This window comes from Lichenostomus cassidix, chromosome 8 (assembly GCF_008360975.1).
Source record: "Lichenostomus cassidix isolate B80296 chromosome 8, HeHo_3.0, whole genome shotgun sequence".
Classification (NCBI taxonomy): domain Eukaryota; kingdom Metazoa; phylum Chordata; class Aves; order Passeriformes; family Meliphagidae; genus Lichenostomus; species Lichenostomus cassidix.
In genome coordinates, this window is record NC_139489.1 from 27,411,662 (window position 1) to 27,427,304 (window position 15,643).

The window sequence follows — 15,643 nt, forward strand, 5'->3', positions numbered from 1 at the left end:
AAAAGCAACTGACTGTGAGTCATCTTTATCTCCAAGACTATTTTAGCTAAAAAGCCCTGAAACATGTATATCAGCACAAATGTGATGAAAACAGTATAATAATTGTGGTTTAACAAGACAAATTTCTTTTTTAAAATAGGAAACTAGATGAATAACAAAACACACTTAAATTTTACTGTTCTGCCTATGCAACAAACACTGATTCCCACAAATAGGTCACCATTTATAAACAACAATTTAATGAAATCTATATACCTGCAACTTTTGAGAAAATCCACATTTGAACCCCTTAATTTTCCTAAAGCTTGCTCCAAGTGGTGCTGGTAACTCCTCACAGAAAGGCTGATGGATTGCAGATGGTTGTGGAGCTCGGACTGCAGATTGCTGCTGGAAGAAGCTGACCTAACAGCAAATAATAGAAGACAGGGAAAACCTGCCTGAAGAGGAACACACATGATGATTCAGCAATTGCTGGCAGTAAAGACATGGAAAAATGTGAGGACTGAAAAGTGGTATACGACTCTCAAAGCAACTCCCTGAGCTGGGATGGTTTGCCTTAACCCACCCATACTATTGAGCACTTTTCTTCAAAACCAATTAGTCAACTGATATTACTGTGCGTGTTCAGTAAACTGGATAAAATCTAAATAGATGAAACATCTTTTCTTCCTAAAGACTCTGAAAGGAGATGAAAATTTCCACGTGTTCAGTCCCGATTTGAATTTCTTCAGGGAGAGAGAATGAAATTCCTCACGTGTTTTCAAGGTTTATGAAGTAGTGTTCATTGAAGAGCAATGACATACAAGACAGGTTCAGAATGCAAACCATAAACATCTCAGACAGTAGTCAGGAGTATTTAATTATGGAGATTCACAGCAACAGCAATGGCACACTTACTGCCCAGTCAAAGGAGCGTGGAAGAGGTCATACTCCAACTTATGGACTCGGGAATGTAAACTTGTGCTGAAGTTATTTAGCTGGTCCAAAAATTTGTGAAATTCATCTTTCTCCTTTTTCAGGCTTTCTCCCAGTGCTGCACAGTGGCTCTCAAGACGCTCTTTGTGAAGCGACAGTTGTGCTGAGAAGAGAAGTTTCCAACAGGGACATTATTCCCTGTTTGCTGTGAACTCTCACAATGCCCACTCAACCTATGAGCAGCAGCAGCAGCAAAATAAACAAAGCCAGACTTCATAGCAGCTAAAACACACAAATACAATAAATTTGGATTCTATGACTTTTCTCCTAGGTTAGACATATATCCTTAACATCCATTCAAACCGCAGATGTCTCTTGCTTGCTAAAAGCATTATTTTGCCTTTATTTTTGGTCATTGCTGACATCTCCATTATCTCTCTGTTTTCAGTCTTTTAACAAAAGTAAAGCTTCTATTTTTTTAATGGAAAAGACACTTTTCCTGGTTTTGTGAGAGAAAGAAAAAAAAAACAGTTTTGGTCTCCCTTCTGGAATCATAGTTGGGTAAGTCAAGAGCCAGCTAATCACCTCAAGAAAGCTGCCAGAAGTAGCTGTCCTCTTAGCAGAAAAAGGGAAATTGAAAAATTATTTGCCTGTTCTCCCAAAGAAGAATTTTTTAGCTTATGTGTTAAAGACCAACAAACCTTTCTAAAATATTATTTCTCACCATAAAAATCTGCAACTTCCCATGCAAAAAGAGTTTTGATTAGAGGATTCTCTGTAGCTGCCCAGTGATATTTCACAGAGTTAAATCCTTCTTCTCTTGTTTTCAGAAGCCTGGTCCTGGAATTTTGGCTCTCCCAGCTTGCTGATTTCTTTTTTTGCAAAACTTTAAAAATATTTTTTGAACACCGCCAACTCTTGTTAAATAATTTGAAGGCAAATGAGAATTCACAAACATTGACAATAGACTGTTCAACATCTTCTACAATCCAGTTAATCAAGGCACTGCTGTCCAATTTTCCAAACATAACACAGCACAAACCAGGAAAAGCTATAGAAAAGAAATGTCATTTAAATAATATATAAGTGACATAATATACTGGGAATTCATAGACAGTCAACTGCTTCCTGCTGTCCTCTACTACTGAGTCAACTAATGTTGAAACAGATTTTGGCCCACTTAGGACCATCTCTAAATGAAGACATATGATGCTCAGAACACAAAAGAAGTCAATACCAGCTCGAACATTGTAGATATTTGTCTGTATCTCCTCCTGCTTTTGTTGATGCAACTGAAGATGCAGCAGAAGTATTGAATTCAGCTCCTCTTCCTTGGCAGCTGCAAAGACATAGGAGTTGGACAAGGATTCTGCAAACCACTTCTCCAAGTGCTCAAAAAAGCAGAGGCGAATCCTGTCATTGAAAAAGAAATATTACAGTGAGGAACAGTAAATGATAAATAAGAATTTATTAAATATATAATTTCTAAAAATTTAACTTCTGGCTATAGGAAGGTATGGTTTCAGTGCCATTTGCACAATACTGGTGGAGTTCTTGAGCTAGCTGCACACTACTGAGTACCAGCATTTTAAATTCATGGCTCTGCAGGGATTTTGGGCAAATTACTTGTCTTTCTGTAACATGTTTTCTCACTAAATAATTTTCCGTATGATATGAATGTAAAGGTAAATGCTTTTGTGGTACTTTGGCAGCCATGGATGCAAAGCAATATAAATATTTTTTCATATTTTTATCAAGTTAAAAAGTGGAATAACACAATAATTGTACAATCATGAATTTATAATTAAATATCTAATGATATAAATATCTAATTATAAAATAGTAATTAGATAACATTTGCCTCTATAGTCTAATCTTTCTTCTAAACAGCTGAAATTTGTCTATTACACAAAGAGAAAGAAAGAACAGAAATTGTTTTCTACTCACCTTTCCTTCAGCTTGACAAACATGGTTTCTGTGAGAAGTACGTATTTCAGGTACATAGGAAGTGATTCTTCTTTTTCATATTTTGTAAAATAACTCTCTGTAATGTCAGTCTTTCCCTCCTCTTCAACTCCAAGAACAGTGTAAGTGTTTCCACTAGCAGTGGAAAAAAATTCCATTTCAGCACTTTCTGCCTTGCTGCTCTTGGACATTGACTGGGAAACAGTTGGAAATCATCACATTACCTTTAAAGGAATCCACATAGAATCAACAGTGCACAAGCTAGTCTAAGAATCCTAAAGATATTTAGAATAATGTTCTCATTCTTAATTTGGACAACATTTATACACTGCTGGCAATATTTATATATGCCAGAAAGATGTAGGCAAAGTGAACAATGTTTTAAAAGGTTTTTGTTATGATAACAAATGCATGGAAACTGAAAAACTAATACTTAGGTATAAATACAGCTTAAATCATTTGCCATGGGCTGACAACACTGTGATGAAAGACAAATTTAAAAAAAAAAATCTATGCAAAAGGTTTCTACAAGGGCAAAAGTAGATCAAAAGGAATGGTTGTGAACTGTTTTATCCACTCACTTTTCCAAGAAAAGGATCTAGAGCCCTGAGTGCTTTGTACGCAAACTAAGCAAAAAAGGACTTTCTACTCATTGTCAGCAAAGAGACTTCCTATTCCCCCTTATTTTGGAAAAGACTGCTTTCACTTTCAAACTTATTCTCTTGCTCACTTACCTCACTAATGCTTACTCCCTGTTCTGCATGCTCACTTTCTTCACTTTTATGAGAAACACTCTCCTCATCTTTTTCTACCTCTGTTTCTTCAGTTTCCTGTGCCAAGACCACCTGATTCTCAGTTGGGTTTGTTTCTTCAGCTGATTCTTGACAGCTGTCCTTATCTTCTGTCACCAGTCCAGAGATATTTATACAGTTAGATATTTAATTATAAAATTATGATTATACGATATCAGAAAGATCTAAAGCTATTAGAGAATGTCCAAAGGAGGGACACAGACATGGTGAAGGGTGTGGAGAGGAAACCATACAAAGAGTGGCTGAGGGCACTTGGTCTGTTCAGCTGGAGCAGAGGAGACTGAGGTCACACCTTACTGAGGGCAGCAGAGGAGCAGCTTTGATCTCTGCTCTCTGTGACCAGGGACAGGACTTAAGGGAATGGCTGGAGCTGTGCCAGGGGAGGATTAGATTGGATTTTAGGAAAAGGTTTTTCCCCCAGAGGGTGTCAGGCACTGCCCAGGCTCCCCAGAGAATGGTCATGGCCCCAAGGCTGCCTGAGCTCAAGGAGGGTTTGGACAACACTCTCAGGCACAGGGTGGGATTGCTGGGCTGCCCTGTGCAGGGCCAGGAGTTGGGACTTTCATGATCCTTATGGGTCCCTTGAACTCAGGATACTCTATGATTTTCCTCTCCTTGTACAATGCTCTCAGTTGCTGCTCCACCGTATGTTCAGCTTCTGAAGCATCAACTAGTTATTTACAGTTAAAGCAGAGTTCTACTGGTTACAACCCAAAGAAATACAGATTGAAAAACAACCAACCAAAAATACCTGTTTGGACTGTTGATGTATTATTTTCATCTTGAACTGTGGAGTCTATCTTGTCTTGCAAGGTCTAAAAGCAAAACAACAACAAAAAACACCCACCACACCATTTCAAAATATAAATTTGCTTTCTTATAAGAAATCCATATCCCTTCTAAAAGTGTACCTATTTCAATAAGATATGATAGTCTTGAATAGATCACTTACCATCTAAAGAACCTGTAACACTCAAATTGATTAATGCAAGTCTGTTCCCTTGCAGTTTTCTGTTCAAAAGACAAATGGATTTCCTAAAATGCTGTTTGTAGCAAGCACAAATGGGACTGAGAAATATTTTGGTTTCCCTCTGTTATCTCTACCAAAAGCATTTTATTCAATGGCCAAAACAATACTTCAGATTATATAATCTAAATTTTCTAGGTAATGTAAATTTTCTCTGAAGTGAAAAATGAATACACCAATAAGGTTTTAAACGTGAAGAAACTTTCTTTTTACCTGTTTGAAGACTTCCTTCACACTAAAATGCTGGCTGATAGATGTGCTATAAGAAATCAATTCCTGCAAAACAGCTTCTGGGTAAGCCATTACTTCATCCATTACTACTTGCTTGAGTGTCTCATTCCTGTCAAATTTAAGGTCACTGTTTAAGAGACTCAAGAAATAAAATTAGGTGTAACTACAGTGCCTTTAAATCCAAATCTAACTTTCTGATCATAACCTCATAAAACCTTTAGGCTAAATGTTGCTGTTGATCTGTTGATACTGAATACAATCAAATCCTGGCTTGTTAGAGATTAGTTCATAACAAATATATAAATGCACAAAAGTGAAGAAATACACACAATAAAGGCTTTTACATCCTCCCTTTTGGATGGGGAGCCACTCAAACACTCTGCTTACACAAGAGAGGTCAGATTACTGTCTTCCATGTTAGTTCTGCACCATGCTCAGCTGTGACTTGAGCCTTTCTGGTTTATTTCCTTTTACATGAAAATAAAAACAAATGGCTCAAGTTAAATCTTGATTCAAGAAAAATCAATGTTCACACTTGTTTTCATTTACATTTACATTTGATTTGTCTCCTAAATAAAGATAATTATGGGGAATTTATGTATGTGTTAAATGTTCAGATAGGTTACATTCTGTCTCTGCAACCTGGCACTGTATTTTCACTTGCTCTGTTACCTCTGGCATTTTTAAAATTATCTGAATGAAACCACAGCTCTAACCACAGTCCCACTGTGAGGTGTGTGAAGGTGTGTGCATCTGCCCACCTGTGCATCAGGTCCATACTGCTATGCTAATGTGCCTCTGATCTAACAGACAGAAAAGACCTCCTAGGTGTGAGAACAAAGCTGCTTCCTCTCAGGCTTCACACCTGCTGCTAAGATCTTTAGGAAAGAGGGTGGTACTACACCAATTTTTATATGGTTTTAAAAGTTGCAAATGCTTAATCATGAGAAGGGTAACAGAGAGCTTCCCAAAATTAATACTTTGGCTACCTTAAAGATCTTAGTCCTTGCAACTTTGAATGAGATCAAATCTGTGAGTGCAGAGGTGATGGTTGCAGACTAACTTCTGATTCCTGTGACTTTTACCTTCTGAATAAGGATGTAATGGTATGCACAGTAATACTGATGTGGTACAGTTTTTGAATTATAGCTATTCCTAAACTGTGGGTATTATTTGCCTTAACCTTGCTTGCTGAACATGTACATTATTTTATATTATTGCATGAAGAAAAAAGCAGTCTTTTTCCACACCTTCACAGGACAGCATAAAGAAGGCTTAAGTAGTACAACCAATGTTAAAATATACTTTACTTTTTTTTACTTTAAGTTTACACTACAAAATTCATACCTAGTTCTAATTTCATCTAAAGAGGAAAGGGCATTCTCCAAATATTCGTTCAGCTCTTCTTCACAACTTGCCATTTTCATTTTTTCCAAAATTATATCCAGATCACCCTTCATCATCTGCGGCCACATAAAAAAAGCTAGTAAAAATGGTTTAGTATATACTAAAATCTCCATAAATATTTAGGATTCAAGTAATTTAATTATGTACATATATTGTACACCAAGAAGGGAAGCTACCTTAGCAAAACTCATGACTTAGGAAGATCCTCCTAGATAATGAATGTCTCTGACATTGCCACCCCAAGTTGCTTGTTGTAACTGTGGGAACTTGACATCCTAACAGACTCTATAGCTGCACAAGTTCTTATAATAGCAACTTGCAGGCACTTTATACAGAGAGCAACAGTGATCTTTATCACTGTTGCCATATCAAGAGTAAGACAGGACTGTCCATTCAGTGTGATTCAAGCAGTTAGCAAAAATTCACCTGACACATTTACAGAATGACACTGAAAAGTAGAACTTCCAATATAAAAGTCAGAGATTACATTTTTTATTTTACAGCAGATATTTTGAATTCCAGAGAGTTCTTTGCATTAAGAAGTCCTTTCTTTACATCATACCACATCCTTGTTTTTATGTTTATACCTGTATGGTGTTATCCTCTTCCCATCTGTATTTATCTATGCTCTCCTGAAGTACACCTTCCTGCTGGGGCAGTTGGAGCTGATGGACTTCCCAGAGGCTCATGGCCTCCAGAAAATAGCTGTACAAGCCTTGACAATGCTGCTCATGCCATTTAGCCATCTCCTTAAAATCACTCTAAAGAAAAACATTCCAGTGAAGAAGTTATTTTTAAACTGCTGGAAGGTGAAATGAATGAGTAAGAGGATATGTAACATGATAAAAGACTGCCTGGAACTACACCACTGGTATTCAACTACACCACGGTGTCTTCTATCTGGAGAGTAAAAAAATTCTACAAGCTGAGAGTATCAAAACTTCTGTTTATTCTGGAACCGTAAAGCACAGAATCACATTCTCCAATCTATCACTTTAGGAACAACTGCTCAGTCATTTTTATGTACAGAATCACAAAAGATCAGATTGGAAGAAATTTGGGAGATCATTTAAATCTATTCCTCTGCATTTAGGCATATTGGACCATTTGTCATTCATCTCTACAATATATATTTCAGACATTATATTAAAAATACAATATATTTATATTACAAATAATAAAAACAATAATTATGAACTCTTCTGAATGAATCAAACTAAACTTCATTTCTCTGTAGTGTTTAGTCACACTATAAACCTCTTTCTAATGTGGCATTAACAGCCTATGATGGAGAAGACATTGCAGGTGGGAGCGCAGAAAAAACAGACTAATCCCAGGGAGTAATACAAATAAATGTAATAAACATACATCCATGTGCTCCAGTTCTGCTTCAAACCTATGTTTTAGTTTCTCAGTCATGTGAAGCATGTCAAAATGCACCATTTCAACATCTTCTGCTGAGCAAATGTTCATATCCAACAGGCTCATCTAAATGAAAAGAATGGCAAATTATTGACATGTATGTAACAAATATTGTTTGGCTTTCAGAGAGAATGCCTAAACTTAGTGTTTCTTTTTTTGTGATGGACAGAGAAAGATTCAGCCTCCTAGATCCCACATTCTGCTAGTAAACAATACAATTCAATTGGATACAAAGAGAGAAATTGAGGCAGAGAGATGGAATCTCTTTCCCAAGATAAGACAGATTTAGCACAAAGGCTGAGGGTCCCTGCATCTTCCACATAAATGTAGGACAGCACTCCCTTCATTTCTGACATTTGTTACAGCTTATATACATTTTAAGTACAACTGCCATACGCTACTGTGAAACCAAATGGATGGTTTTACAGAATATGACAAAAATTAAAAAGTAATTTCACTTCTTATCTCAACGTCTGGCGGATCCACAAACACATTTGACTGTAATGACACATTGTACCATGGCTACCAACAATCTTTCCAAGAATTCCCAAAGCTGTGACACTCACCTTGCAATCCTGCACCTTTTCCTGACATTTGCCCTGGACCAGCTCATACTGGCTGTGCATTTTCTTCACACATTCCACATTATGGGTGTCTGAATGATATGGAACAGACCATAGTAAAGATTCCTGTATTTTCAAGTGCAGTGTGAGATGGAAACATGACAGAGGCCCTGTGCTGAATCTCAGCAAAGGGAACAGAACCCAGCAGTGTCTGCACACCTGTGAGACACCACCAACCCATCAAACAAGATGGTTTATTACAAATCTGTTTGTCATTATGCTTAAAAGTAGCAAGTTATTTACAGCTGGTACCAAATTCTTTGCTACCATACAGGCTGCAAACACCACAACAGGATGTGCTCTGGAGCAAGAGAAGGCAGACACCCAGAGGTAAGGAAGGCACACTACAGGACCCAGAGAAAGGAAACATCTCCAGTACTTCCCCTCTTCTTCTCCAAGAGGTAAAAAGGAGTATTTTTGTACGATTGAGAACTGACCCATGGCAAAATTAACCTTCTATTTCCTCCAGATTAATTCTAACTGGGTCAGTTCCTGCTAGATCTCACCATGCACCAGTGTTAGTGCTGGCCAAAGGGAAGTGATGCCATAGACAGCTTTTTGGGTCCTACTGCCAGCTCAAAGCAACTGAGAAGGTATGCAAAAATACGTGTAACAAAGAATAGAGCAAACATACACTTTCAAAGCAACTGTCTGCCTCATTGTTGCCTGAAAAAAAAATAAAGTATTGCTTGGATTCCAGACTGTTTTTATAATTTCCCAACTTACCTATACTTTTGTTTAAATTCTGCAGAGTTCTGTACCATTCATTTAGCTCAGATTTCGTATGTGTTGGAGGCAAGAAGTCACTACAAAGTAGGAAACAAGAGTCAGGTATCTCAATATACAAACCAGTCAGTACTTAAAATATAAAATTATGAATCAGAGTATCCACACTACTGTGCTTTATTCTATTTACAACCATCTTGGCAACGAAAATAAACCAAAGAGACTGTTGTTGTTAGAGGCCAACTGTTTACTGCCTGACAAGGAACTAACTGCAATCTGTCTTGTTCCTACATCCCCTGTAAAAAAACTTCTCTGTAAATACTGTAATGCATTGCACCCAAATATGCTTCTTGTTTTCGGGATGGATATCCAAATATAGCAGTGTTAGATTTCTATCCAGACTCCTCTCTTAATTTATTACACAAATGAAATTCCATGGAGAAACAATGCCTCAACAAAAGCACCAACTTCTAGCTCTCCACCCATCTTTGCCCATTTCTACCATGTCTCAAATGTCAGTAAGATTTACTTTTGCATTCCTACATTTTTAGCCCTCAGTCACCACCTATTTCATGTAGCTGGTGCACTGAAAACCAAAAATGCATCTTTTCCATTAAAAGGAGCTGTACAAAAATAGGTTTACATCCTGCCTTACTGCCAAATTTAACAAGCCCCCAGTGAGAGGAAGCAAAGTGCATTTTGTAGCCAAGTCCCTCATTGACTCCAGGAAGAATTGTTTTCCTTTATGCTATACCCTCTTTTGCCATACCCAATTTGCAGCAAAACCCTCAGTCTCTGTTCACTAAGTCCAATCTGCTCCTTTATCATATCTTCCATTTCCCTTTTCACACTTGGGGGATTTTGTATTTCTTCACTTGCCATAAATTCTCTGCAGGATAGAAAAATTACATATATAAAGGAAACATGATATATGGGATATCATACATGATATGTATACGGAAAAAAATGATAAAGTATTACTGTTTACAGACACCACAAGTGAACACTAATCACTTTGTGTTATTCATTCTCCAAAATAAGATTGCAAAATTTCTGACCTGAAACTCTGAACTACACGGTTTTTTTGGATGAGCTTCCAGTCCTTGACTCTCTCTTGCCATTTCAATTGATGTAATTTTTCCTTCTCAAGCTCTGATTTCATTAGATTAAAGAGCAGCTTGGCAGTTGCCCTCTTATTACCCAACAGTGCTCTGTTTATATTCTGTGTATTAAAAAATAAAACCAGGAGTAGAAGCAGCATACAACATGCAAAAAATTAAAAAACTGTGTCTTCTGCGGTAAGGGGAAAAAGACTACAAATGATAAAGAATAGCCTGCAGAGTAGAAATCTCTTCTATATTTCAGTGATTGATAGGTAAAATAAATGCATTTCAGTTGGGAAAAAAAGACATTCTGGGAATATTCAGACTTCTATCTCGCCCCAGCTAAAACATTTACCATGGCCTTATCGTTAATGAGCTTGTGAACATCAGCTTCCAAGAAGAAGGCAATTTCCTCCAGTTCCACAGTGTACTTGGTCAGTACATCTGCTATCTGTGCAATACAAAAATGAAGAAAAGCAACAACAAGAAGTATAACTCAAATGTCAGTTTCCCAAGTTAAAAATTTATGTGAACAGGAAAATTTTTTCCATGAAAATGAATTCAATTGGTTGATACACAGATTGAGAAGTAAATTTTGAAATATTAATCATAATTATCTTAGAGACTGATTTTTTTCAATAATTCATAAAAATAATACCTAAAACATTACACTTTGTTATTACTCAACTGATTTCTCTTTAGTATATGTGACAATTAAGTGCTCTGCAGACAGGCTGCAACATGAATTTTAAAATCAAACCAACTTCCTTTCAAATATTCAAAGGTGAAATATTTGAAAACACCAGCGCTTGTGTTAAGCGAACACAAAATTTAAGCAAATGTGGTTATCTCTGGCATTTTTCACAACTAATCCAACAGAAAGGTTACTGGTGACACTCTTGGATCTACTCATCATACCTGCATTACAAAGAGAGGAGAAGCTGCACAAGAAGAACAAACAGCTTTTGTTTGCCTACAAGGACAATACAGCAATGGTATACCCATTTTTTTATCCAAACATTTACAGGTTAGGCTGAAGACTACACAACTGCAAAGTGTCTGCTACTGACACCCAGCCAACCCAACCCAAAATTCAGCTAGGTCTTGCCTATAATCCTTCTCAGCTGCAGAACAGGTATGTCCCAAAAAAAATAACAGACCAGATAAAAGTTTGACTAATACAACCCCCCAGGAAAATAAAAGCAGCTCACGTATTCCTTGCTTCTTTACTATAGCTAATTGTGAAAGAAAGAAACCTTAAAACTAGGAAAAAAGTATCTTCTTATTATGTGAGTATAAAATGAATGAATAGTTTATTGGTGAAAAGAAAGCAATCACCACACAACACAGCTCCTGGCAGACCTCTGACTCCTGTGGAAACAAGCTACTCTTTGCTCTGCATCCAGCATTATCAGCAAATAATAATCTTATACTTAAGTAACAGTTAAGACTTTAGCTCACTTTAACAGCTCGACTCCTTTCGATGCCCTTGAGGGATTTGTCCATTGCCCTAACCCACTTCTTTCTGTTTGAGGATTCCTGGTAGATCATATTCCACAAGTTTTCCAAACCCTGCAATAAAAGTCTACTCTCAATCTCATTGAAAAGTGAATATTTAAAAAAAACCCAAACAAACCAACCAAACAAAAATCAAAACACAAAAAACCCCAAAAAAACAAACGACCAACAAACAATAAACCAACCAACAAAAAAAAAAAAAAAACCAACAAGTTAGCACTCCACAGTGAGCCATGTTACACAGAGCAGGTACAACTGAAGGTGAGCCAATGCTCTGAGCTGCCTTACTTCAAACGAGAAACCTTCCAAAGCCATGTCAGATGCAATCTCTTCAAACAGAAGTTCACTCTTTTCATCTGATTCCACCACTTTTAGCTGAAGGCATTCTTGAAGCTTCAAAACAAAGGTTTCCATCTCCTAAAACGGTAAGTCAGTGTGATAATTTCAATATTGAGCCCTGACCTTACAAGAGGACTCTAGACTCTCTGGATTAAAAAATCCTGCCTTACCCTGCCAATAGAGTCCAGCTCCTCCTGCATTTTGGTCACTGCTTCATCGTGACGCTTTTGCCTGTGTTCTGTCAGGTGCTTCAATATGTTATTGCTTTTTTCCTCAGGAACTGCCAGGAAAGAAATGAGGATTCTATAGCCTGGAACTGTTGCTACTGATGATGGGATGCATGAACAATAAATCCCTAAATCTACACTGTGACTGCTGTAGTTTGTGCAGTTCTCACAGTGTGCAACGCATTTCAATGGGAAGTGCAATCTTAGCGAATGGAGGTTAAAAATACCAGAGCATATTTTAACATTTCCTTAATAACTGCTGATTTTCAGAAGAATAATAGCATGGAACTATCAACTAAGCTCAAGTATGATGTAAAAAACTTGCATCCTTTCAGGAATGACATCTGCTTACATCAGAACTGGAATTTATAATCTAAACATCACCTGTGAATGACTGAAAATTTCACACCTATTTTTTTCTATTAGAAGGCTCTTCATCTTCAAAATTACCTACAAATTGTCAAAAATGTGTCAGGCTGTTTCTGAGCTTGATTTTTGTCGTGGTTTCAGGAGCAAGAATGCCAATGTGAGTGTAGCAAAACTATATATTCTACTCCCCTCTACTTCATTTTCTAGTGAGTTGTTAATGTTGGGTGGTTTGCAGTGCACATCCAACCCGCAGGATACAATCTGGGTGTTAAAATGAGAAGAGGCAAGCCCTGCAAGGTGAGGTAGTGTTTCTTTATCTTTACAATGACTCAGCAGCACTATCCATCCTGAGAGAGCCACAATGAACAGAACATGCACCAGCAGAATAGGCAGCTGGAACCACTATCAGGGACTCCAAAAATATTCAGTGACTCATGGGATTACATCATTCCATTGTGAAACTCCCTGCCCTGAGGAATGTACCACCTGAACCGCATCATATATCATCTGGGCAGTTTGGGGTTTTGGGACACCATCACCACTGGACCTCCAGAGGAGGACCTGAACTTCCACAAGACCACTGCTTTCAACAAGACTGCAACCACTGCTTAACTGGACTGTACCATCACCCTGACCAACAGGGCGCCAGCTGGGACCCTGACTTTGTGGTTTTAAGCCAGTTTTTCTGTGTCCTTGTATTTATTATAATCTGTTAAATTGTACCTCCAACTTGAAATCTCTAGGAAGGTATTTGTGTGGGGTTAATTTCTCTCTCTGGTTTACTTTCAAATCAGCACAATTTTGTACCCTGTTCAGCTAAAACCATTACATGCACCATGTTTCCTATGAATGCATATTCATGATTAAGGGAAACCATTTTTACCAACTACATCAGGTAGGCCTCTGACTTTCTCAGATGAACTTGTGTCTACATTTCTCCATGCCTTTGGACGAGTTGTAGGTTGCCTGAAACAGAAAGAGAATAAAGCTTCAATTTGTACGAAATGCACAAGAGGAACTAACATAATAGTATAATTCACTTTAATTGGCAAAATGTAACATTAACACGAACATAAGTATCACTCTAACTTTAAAGAATATAATTCAATGAATTGTTGCTTCTTCTGATACAAACTGAAGCCTGGGTAGATCCCAACTTCAAATCTGATATGGTGGCATTAAAGCAATACATGCTAGATTTAATACCTGTAAACTACAAATATACTATGCTATAATAGCTTTAAAGGGTAAGAAACCTATGAACTCTTAAGGAGACTCTAGCAAAAAATGTGGCAATAGTCTTTATCTGCCCAGTGCTTTTTCCAACAGCTTGGGCATTGTGTTTCTCCTTGGGGTCTGTGAGAATCCATGTATCATTATTCAGCATCCAGCTAAGGGTAAAAAAGGATGGATGTATTAACTTTGTTCTTGTTCATTACATAATCTTACTGCATCATCATGTAAACTATTTACTTTGAAATACAGTCTCAAAAATATGTGTCAGACTGGGTGGATATCTAGATTGCTATGAGCAAAGACAATTTCTTTTTAATAGGAAAGCCACACAATATGCCTGCCATTGCAAATATTAGTCTGTTAGCCTGCACTTCAACAGGCAGCAGTCCTTTGTACTAAATTTACATTTGGCAAGGAGACAGTCTATTACAAATTGTTAGTGCTATGACCAAGAATTCAGGAGTTTCTAATTCCCAGTGAAAATCTGTCAATTTCATACCTATAGTCATTAACATATAAATGAGGGGTTTTGCTTCTGTTCTCTACCTGTCTGACTGTGGGGTTTTTGTGAAGTCACTGATGGGTGTTTTTCCAACACATTTCTGTGAATTACATGGTAATGGCATGGCATCAGCAGACATTTCTGGGTGACTATCTAAAGTGTGCCTTTTACTCTTCTTAGAGGACCTTGCTGTCTTCTTTTCTTCATCCAAAAGGTGTGTTAAATGAGCCTTCGAAGAACCATAATCACAACTATTAGAATTTCTTCAAACCTACTGAGTGGAGAAGAGCAACAAAATAATTAATAAAAATATCAGGGGAAAGACATCAAAAGAGAAAGGTAAAATAATGTACCCTACATGCTACACGCATAGCCATTTTCATTTAAGGCTATTTTAAAAAAGTAAAAAAAAGGGATAATCTTTTCCTCAGAGAGGAAAAGTGGAGGAACTAGATTGTGTTGCCTTGCTTACAGTTACCAGAAAAGTCAACAGCAGAGTGAGAAATGCCTGAATCTGGCTAACTATGCCTCTAAATGTTTTACTGCTGTGGTATGATTCTGCCTTCAGTTAACATAACCCGATACACAACAAAGAGATGGGAACACATGTAGATGCATTAGAGAGCATATGCTGGAGGTAACACAATCATTTTCTACTAAAACAAACCAAAACCAGAAATATTGAAAATGACCTGAGGTCACTTCATCAGCCAGCAAACTGACCAACATAACCAAGTCCTTTGGTTTTTACTCAATCCTTTACTTTTTTTACCTGGGCCTTGAAGATCTGTTTACAGCCTTCTTCCCTGTTGAGAACACATCGCTCATCACAGCTGATTGCCAGGCCTGCTTCCACAAGAACTTGCACCTACAAGCTGGGAGCCAAGAGAAGATACAACATTTCAGTTGGAAAAGGACCTTCCTTGAATCACAGAATCCCAGAATGGTTTGGGTTGGAAGGGACCTTAAAGACAGATCATCTTCTTCCAACCCCCTGCTATGGGCAGAGACATTTTCAACTATCCCAGGCTGCTCCAAGCCCTGTCCAGCCTGGCCTTGGACACTTCCAGTGATGGGGCAGGCACAGCTTCTCTGAGCAACCCGTGCCAGGGCCTCCCCACCCTCACAGGGAAGAATTCCTTTCCAGTATCCCATCTAACCCTGCTCTCTGGCAGTTTGAAGCCATTACCCCTCGTCCTGCCATTCCAGGCCCATTTCCAA

The 15,643-nt window shown here is 37.8% G+C and overlaps 1 protein-coding gene across 3 annotated transcripts in view; it reads right to left on the bottom strand.

The window, feature by feature from the left end:
- Positions 1–15,225, bottom strand: part of CCDC180 (coiled-coil domain containing 180) — a 29,246-nt gene extending 14,021 nt beyond the window's left edge. For 2 of the 3 annotated variants that reach the window (XM_085068649.1, XM_085068651.1), the window contains exons 1-21: positions 15,195–15,225; positions 14,467–14,651; positions 13,568–13,650; positions 12,259–12,413; positions 12,038–12,166; positions 11,693–11,803; positions 10,587–10,682; positions 10,187–10,350; positions 9,898–10,017; positions 9,129–9,208; positions 8,346–8,434; positions 7,726–7,845; positions 6,945–7,118; positions 6,298–6,413; positions 4,933–5,059; positions 4,444–4,507; positions 3,615–3,781; positions 2,863–3,074; positions 2,153–2,328; positions 898–1,078; positions 256–402 (exon numbers count right to left, since the gene is read on the bottom strand). In XM_085068649.1, the coding sequence (XP_084924775.1) occupies positions 256–402; positions 898–1,078; positions 2,153–2,328; positions 2,863–3,074; positions 3,615–3,781; positions 4,444–4,507; positions 4,933–5,059; positions 6,298–6,413; positions 6,945–7,118; positions 7,726–7,845; positions 8,346–8,434; positions 9,129–9,208; positions 9,898–10,017; positions 10,187–10,350; positions 10,587–10,682; positions 11,693–11,803; positions 12,038–12,166; positions 12,259–12,413; positions 13,568–13,650; positions 14,467–14,561 (2,606 nt within the window). In that variant the 5' untranslated portion in view covers positions 14,562–14,651; positions 15,195–15,225. The remainder of the gene's footprint in view (positions 1–255; positions 403–897; positions 1,079–2,152; positions 2,329–2,862; positions 3,075–3,614; positions 3,782–4,443; positions 4,508–4,932; positions 5,060–6,297; positions 6,414–6,944; positions 7,119–7,725; positions 7,846–8,345; positions 8,435–9,128; positions 9,209–9,897; positions 10,018–10,186; positions 10,351–10,586; positions 10,683–11,692; positions 11,804–12,037; positions 12,167–12,258; positions 12,414–13,567; positions 13,651–14,466; positions 14,652–15,194) is intronic. The other variant, XM_085068650.1, reaches the window with a different exon arrangement.
- Positions 15,226–15,643: the final 418 nt, after the last annotated feature.